Source organism: Anopheles bellator, chromosome X (genome assembly GCF_943735745.2).
Source record: "Anopheles bellator chromosome X, idAnoBellAS_SP24_06.2, whole genome shotgun sequence".
Classification (NCBI taxonomy): Eukaryota; Metazoa; Arthropoda; class Insecta; order Diptera; family Culicidae; genus Anopheles; species Anopheles bellator.
In genome coordinates, this window is record NC_071287.1 from 3,221,391 (window position 1) to 3,228,887 (window position 7,497).

The 7,497-nt window shown below is 49.2% G+C and overlaps 1 protein-coding gene across 1 annotated transcript; it reads left to right on the plus strand.

The window, feature by feature from the left end:
- The first annotated feature begins 5,602 nt into the window (after positions 1 to 5,602).
- LOC131213292 (glycine receptor subunit alpha-2-like) lies at positions 5,603 to 6,845 on the plus strand. The gene is made up of 3 exons (XM_058207309.1): positions 5,603 to 6,146; positions 6,277 to 6,457; positions 6,528 to 6,845. The coding sequence occupies exons 1-3, from the start codon at positions 6,067 to 6,069 to the stop codon at positions 6,843 to 6,845; spliced, it is 579 nt and encodes a 192-aa protein (XP_058063292.1). The 5' UTR covers positions 5,603 to 6,066.
- The last annotated feature ends 652 nt before the right edge of the window (positions 6,846 to 7,497 follow it).

Consider the following 7,497-nt stretch of genomic DNA (forward strand, 5'->3'; position numbering starts at 1 on the left):
GAAGCGCTCTCCACTCTCCGTCAAGTCGACAGCCAGGTCAGCCAGGCGAGTTGTAGGCTCTAGTGTTGGACCTTGAATCCTAAGCAAGCGAGACAGTCTGGACAGTTTGGGACACCCCTTGGGCAAACGAATCCCCTCGGTTACTTGGCTGGGAGACGGAGCCATGGCCCCCGCATATGGCCACCCAACAAAGATCCTAGAAACACAACCCTTGAAGGTTGTGAGGTTGTGCATCTTCCCTTTAAGAGGACCTGCGCCCTTCAAGGCCTTCAGCTTTCTTTAGCCCCATTTGGCCAGGCTACTGTCGGGAGTGGATTTCCCTCTCGTGGATGTCGTTGCATCGACCCGGTATCGAACTACTCCCAGGAGACTGTCCCGCCTAACTGACTCTGGCACGGACACCACACTGATTTCCGCCCTCTCTCTCTCTCTATCTCTCTATCTCTCTCTCTCTCTGGCCATGTGTGATTATAGAACAGCAATAAGAATATCAAAATTTTACGCGGTTGGTTGTGTGCACGGGGTTAGGTGTGCAATAGGTGTTCCAATTTTATTCGGTTCCATCACAAACAAAACATTAAACGTTAGCGAAGCGAAGGGGCCTATAGTTTGTAAAAACGGTTTGTAGCGAAACAAAACCTGCCCACGGAAAGAACGTGTTTGCGTATACGTTACACCCAACGGACCTGTGATTCGGCAAAGGTTAACGCAAGGTTCTTCGCGCGAGGCGCATGGCGACTGCTGGACGTAGAAAACCTTTAGCAAGGTGATTTAGAGTAGCAATAGGGCACGGCACGACATACTGGGAGGCCCCGCTTCCCAGCAGTAACCGAAGGATTCGATTGCTCGCTCCACTGGTGTCAGTTCAGTTTAGCTCCAGTTGCCCAAAAACCACTACCGCGTCAGGCAAAACCGCCCGTAGCATGAGGCAGGGAGGAAGTTGAGGAAGCGACCCACCCGGGAAAGAGTGCCCTAGCCACAGAATGTCCTGTGAGTGTCGCGAAATGTGTCCTGAAGGAATGAAATGAATGAAAAAAAAGGTATTGGGCGCAAATCGCCCCAAGCAACCGAATAAGAAGACTTACCGCTATTTCCGAGTGGAAACATGCCAGCAAACAGTTACGCAATAAAACACAAACGAAAACGGAACCCACGTCAGCCCCGAAACATCTTGTCGGCCGATGTCACACCGGAAGCTGTCTGGCAGAACTGAGGAAATCAATTGTTTTCGATTCCCTGCCCGTTTTGTTTTGTAATACGCACAACGTAGCAGCAGCAGTAAGCGAGCCGGCTGCTGTGTAATAGAGCTTAGTTGTTAACTCCCCCCGAAGCCCAGAGCATCCTTTCGCACACGTCTTGGCCCCTGGGACTTCAGGTGGAGGCGTGACAGGTGCAAGTGCAGCAGCCGTAGCATAAACAATCACTCCTGTAACATAACAAACTCTGTCACCGGTGTAGTACGTGGTACGCTCTACCTATCCCACTTGTACTATTAACTAGCAAATTGCCACAGGCAAACTAGCAAAATAATATGGGAAAGAATACAAAGGGAGGGAGAAAGAGAAATGAAGAAAAAAGAAGAGCGAAAGAGATTGCAGGATAGATAGAGAAACAAAGTGAAAGAGAGAGAGAGAGAGAGAGAGAGAAGAAGAAGAAGAAGGAGTAGCCAGAGAAAGCTAATAAGAAACAAAAACAAACAAAGGAATAGAGTATAGAATAACGTGTTCCATAATTTCAATTCAAGCCTAATGATCGTTGTTACGATTCAATCAAAGTAATCAAACAGAACAGGTAACTCAAGCGCACATGCTAAACGCACAAAGCTGTACGGTGACGGCTGTCCGGCGAGAAACGCGCATCAGGTGGAGCAACCGCGGCGGTGTCTGCGGGTCGCATATAGAGGCTCAAAAGCTCATGTTAACAATGCAAGCATAGCCATAGCTCTTACACAAACACCCCGCACACACATGCTCAGCTACATTGTTATGCCTTACGGCTTATGAAGGGGGGCGGTGGGGCCGCGGGGGGGATGGTGAACGGTCGAAGGATACAAACAAAAATCTTAATCTGCTGCTACATAGACCATCAAATAATAGAAAACCAATAGTTGCTTGCGAGAGGTGTTAAAACTATTACTACTACTTCTACTACTACGAAGAGTAAACGGATTAATCTATAATATATCTATAACAGAGAGAGAGAGAGAGAGAGAGAGAGAAAGGGAGAAAGCGGATGAGAGCAAAAAAGAGAAAGATAGAGCCGGTGAGAGAGAGCACAACATTGGAGGAAAGAAACTTGCCACCGTTTTACCATGAAACATCTCGTACATTTTATCGCCGAAACGCACACGGATCGCTTACACCGGATGGTGGATCAGATGAAATGGCACGGTTTTTTCGATGAAGAAAAAGACATTAACTTTCATGAGAACCTCAACATAGTTTTATTCGAAGCAATTACCGTTCGAGGCTATACGTTTCGCCTAACTGGCAAACAGGCAAACTGTGGCTTCTTTGCCAATAAACGTATTTTTGTTTCCTATCATGGTGGACGACATACCGATCCGCCTTTTCCATCACTCAAACGTTTAAATACTGATCATTTGTTTTACGGTATACCGGTGTGACCGTGTTTCGCCTGGTTTTTGGCAGCTCATGGTACACCACACCCTCCATACCGTCCCACCAAACCAAGAGCGCCGACTTTCTACCGCAACGCGATTGCTGATGCGCGAAAGTAAAATAAAAAATAAATGAAAAAAACATACAACAGCTCAAACTCATAAACCAAATAATCTCAACCTATACAGCCGGTATGAACCAATCTTCCACCCGCCCCTCGCGAGCGACAAGAGCAGGCAAAAGAAGCCATCCCCTTCTGTGCAAAAAAAAAAAAAATGAAACATAGAATAAGGAAAATATAAGTGAATAAAGTATCCGAGCAAAAAAAACCCAAAACAAAACGTCCCGTCTCAGTCCCGAGTCAAAGCAAGAGGGTTTTCCGAGTCAAACTTTTTTTTTCTCTCTCTCTCTCTCTCTCTCTCTCTCCTTCTCTCTCTCTTTCTCCCTCTCTCTCTCTAGTCTCTGTCGTCTGACAGGAGGAACATGGACACGTCAAGCAAACTGTTCAAAGAAGCCTAATCGCGGTTAAGTTAGGTATAACTGCCGGGCGTTTGCAGCCAGCCGTTGGCGGGCGGATCTGCTGCCGACGTCCTACAGCATTAACGCCATTAATTGATCAATTGCCCCGTGCTGCTAGAAAGCCTCGTTCGATGTGGGAGTGTATAGGGATTACCGCGGCCTTGTGGCAAGTGGCGTTTGCTGCAGCTTCAGAGATCCTTAACCTACTGACAAATCCACTTTTAACGGGTAAACCGCCGATGCAGTGTATGGGGGTTGCATCTTGTTCCAGTAGTGACCTACTTCAGTGGTCACTGGTACGAGCAAACACGGGCACGGGTTCAGCATTGTGTTTCTACTCTGGGTCAAGGTGGTTTGCTGAAGTAGATAGATAACTTTGACAGCTTGACTTGTAGTGAAACTGAGCGTGAAACGGGAATGGGCACAACAGAGTCAACGGAGGGGCTGGGGCTTCGGATGGATTGGTGGGACGAAAGCGTGCACTTCAGCACCTTGAGCTCCAAGCCAGCTCCATGGGAGACAGCAAGAGTACAACAAGTACGAGGAGTGATACTTCACGCAACAGTACTTAAGTGGGCAAGAGAGAGAAAGAGAGCGAGTGAAAACAAAAAGAACAGTGAATAAATTAACAAAATAAAAAGGAAGAACAACCACCTAGGATCGGGGAAAAAACCTAAGAAGAGGTAGTTGCAAAACATATTGGCAGCAGCAACTGACACTTAAATAGTGAGAAAAACCAAACAACCTAACATACCAAACGCAAATAAGCACAAAAGGATAATATATACATTTATTTATTTATATACATAGATAGAAATGTGTATGTTTAGACACAGAAAAGGTCTCACGCACACAGTACATCCGCGAGTATGTACGATTATTACTGCGGCAACAGACGATGCGTAACGTAATGTTTTTGGCATTACAAATTAATTTTTCGCTAGTTTTCACGCCTCATGTAGCCCCCCAGTAAGAGACGAATGTTAGGCCAGTATAGCTCAAAGCCTCTATAATACAAAAGGAAAAGAAAAAAACAAAACCAACCGTGGACAGCCGCTTGTCAAAAATCTACTGACCTGCGCTAGACAAAAGTTCCGGCTTTTGTCTTCAAAAGCTTCCGAGAACCGTTTGTTGATGAGTTGGGAGTTTGCTGTGGAAAGTCTGGAATGTTTTGCTAAGCCTAAAGCCACGGTCCAGACGCTACGATAATCGCTACGATAATCGTTGCTCATGCACATCGTAACGATGCATCGTAGCGTGTTGACAGCGCGAAATTGCACCAATTTATGCCACTTTTGAATAATCGACGCAGATCTAGAAAATCTCAGCAAACGAGCATTAAAATTGGTTCAATTTCCATACAAGGGTGCGTGTGCTGATGTGGGTTGATAGACATGTGTAGGTGTGCACACGGTTTATTTTATTAGTTTATTTTAAAGTTTTTTTTTTCGTTCTATTTTTTCCTTTTTAACCAAAACGCAAAATGCCAACGCAAACCAACACAGTGTATCTTCCATGGCTGTTTCCATAATACTCTGTCGCCCCACAGTATTAAACGGCTGCTGCTGGCACACTGACGTCTGTCAGAGAGTTGAGTGTCATCCGTTTTGCGTGCCAGTCACAAAATAGGGCACAAAGGCTCTGTATTTTTGTCATCGACGTGAAACGTGTTAGTGCATCCTGACAGGATTGGGAACTGGAAGCCCTCGGCTGCGGCGACGGCATGTACAGCTGTTCTAACTTTGAAGCAACCGATGTAAACGGGAAGAACGCGCAGCGCATGAGGGAAACCCGATCCGACTAAAGCTACTAGTGGGAGGTTATGCACCAAAAACACCCATAAAGCGAGCACCACGACACTCTAAACGCCCGTTGGTCTAAACCCCTCCCCTTAAACAAGCCTGAGGAGTCAAGCCGGGAATGGAGAGTAGAGTAGACGGTGGAGAAGAAATGACAGCGAGACACAGAGAGCGGCAATAGAGGCAGGGTCGAAACACACATGGAAACCGATTATCTAGTATGATGTAGAAGAAATTTAACAACCCCCAACAAACGCACAATAAAAGTAAACAAAAAAAACCAGAGTTGGTCTTAAGGCACTACAGGGGAGTCCACTGGCTGTCACACCGCGTCGCCTGCTACCTGTTGAATCGGGGACCAGCGTTGATACCAGGCCAATAGATGGTCCACCTGGGAACCCTGGGCAATGTTCCTCCAGAGTTTAGTGTCCAACCTTCGAAATGCTCGGTTTTTCGTTCCTAGCATGGGACTGCGTGGGACTGCATAGGCCTTCGCGCTGCTTGGGCCCGTTCCAGCGTGGAACAGCTAACGGGATTATCGACTGACCTTACGCACACACAGTCGGACCGGACTCGCCTGATTCGTCGTACCAAGGCTCGCTGACAGCCGGGAACGCCACGCCAGCCCACTGTCGCGCTAATTCAGTCCGTGTTCAGCTCTCAGCCTGCCGTCGTGCTGGCGCTACGTCGTGCCCGTGCAGGTCGTGGTCTGGCTCTCGCCATAGCAGTGTGCCCGAGTGAGGAGTGAACGCCGCGCCCTCGCAACTCGCAACGGACCAACGGACTGATCCCGCTGACTGACCCTCGGCCCGTCTCGTCCATCAAACCGCGCCAAGACCAGGCACCTCCATGTGTCAACGGAGCCTACCGCAAAAATCGATGATGATTAGTGGCAGCGGTAGCGGCAGTGAGCAGCCCTCTCGAAACTGGCACTAGGCTGTGAGGGCGCTGCATCGGGAACGATCCTCCATTTATCCGTCTTTGTGTGTGTGGGTGTGAGTGGCTGAAAAACTGAAATCTTAACCGTGGCTTGACGGGTCCCAGGTCCCGGTCCCGGGCTGGGTCTGGGTGGCCGAGCCGAGTTTCCGAGGTCCTGCGTTGCTCCAGCTCACTCGCGGACACGCATAATGGCGAGACGGCTAGCGCTAGTCTTCAGTCTGGTGCTGGCCAGCATACGAACCGCGGTGGTCGATGGCAAAAGCTACAGGTAACGTATACATACGGCTAACACGTCACCACCGCGATCAACGCCAGGGGGTGCCATCAATCAAACGCACAGCAAAAAACGAGTTCAGTGCGGTTCACCTGCCCCTTTTTCTTCTGTACGTACACTGCAGGAACTACTCCGATATAGGCGAGCTGTCAAAAAACCATGCCAGCCTGTCACTGTCGGACATATTGCCGACGCATCAGAAAACGTACGACAAGAACCGGGCCCCGAAGCTGCTCGGCCAACCGACGGTGGTCTACTTCCATGTGACGGTCCTATCGATCGACTCCATCAACGAAGAGTCCATGGTAAGGGGCCGGACTGTGGAAAAACCGTGCCGAAAGTAACCCACATCATGCTAACCATGCTGTAACCCAGACCTACGTGGCGGACATCTTTTTGGCACAAAGCTGGCGCGATCCGCGTCTACGACTGCCGGAGAACATGAGCGAGGAGTACCGGATACTGGACGTCGACTGGCTGCACAGCATCTGGCGGCCGGACTGCTTCTTCAAGAACGCGAAGAAGGTGACGTTCCACGAGATGAGCATACCGAACCACTACCTCTGGCTGTACCACGACAAGACGCTCCTCTACATGTCCAAGCTGACGCTGGTGCTGTCCTGCGCGATGAAGTTTGAGTCGTACCCACACGACACCCAGATCTGCTCGATGATGATCGAAAGCCGTAAGTAGACGCGGGTCGCTCGGGTGCCGCTCTTCTTTCTTTTCCCCACGCAGGGCCTCCCTCCTGGCGGATGCTTGTTGCGGATGGGTAGTTGCGGACGGTGATGTGTCCTCATCGATCGTCTCTCCGCGGGTTACTTCAACCGGAACGACGACGACGCCGCTCGTAACGTCGTAACGTCGTTCGCGTAACGCTCGCCGTGTCTCGCACGCAACCTTGCATGGAAAGGGCGCTTTCTTGCATGGCGGTCGATGGTCGGGGTTTCGGGCGTTCCGGCTCGGGGCTCGAGCCTCCGTGTAGTATCCATAGTGTCATCAATCCTGATGCCGGCTCCAAAGGCGTGGTTTTAATACCCGTGTCAATCGATGTTGCTTAGTGGTAGACATTCCTTCGAGCTTCGACCAGTATTTTTGCAAATAAAGGACGTGAGCATCTCATCTCTGTACTTATAATAGAAGGTTTTGTTCTCTGTTAGACAACGAATTAAAGGTGCTGCATTTTTGCACCTCTTACAGATCTGTTTGCCCCCGTTTACCCGGCTGTGGCTAAACATGGGTTCGTTTCCCTAGACCGGTGTGATGGGGGAATCGGCACCCGTACAAAAACCCAATGTTACGATAAACAACAGAGTTTAACATTGTCTATGGGGGCAGCCGCCAA

What these genes read in the sequence shown, in the direction of transcription:
- LOC131213292 (XM_058207309.1), top strand. Translation starts at nt 6,067, where the DNA reads ATGGCGAGACGGCTAGCGCTAGTCTTCAGTCTGGTGCTGGCCAGCATA. An exon ending in GTCGATGGCAAAAGCTACAG is followed by an intron (nt 6,147 to 6,276) that starts GTAACGTATACA and finishes CGTACACTGCAG; the next exon opens with GAACTACTCCGATATAGGCG. An exon ending in CCATCAACGAAGAGTCCATG is followed by an intron (nt 6,458 to 6,527) that starts GTAAGGGGCCGG and finishes GCTGTAACCCAG; the next exon opens with ACCTACGTGGCGGACATCTT.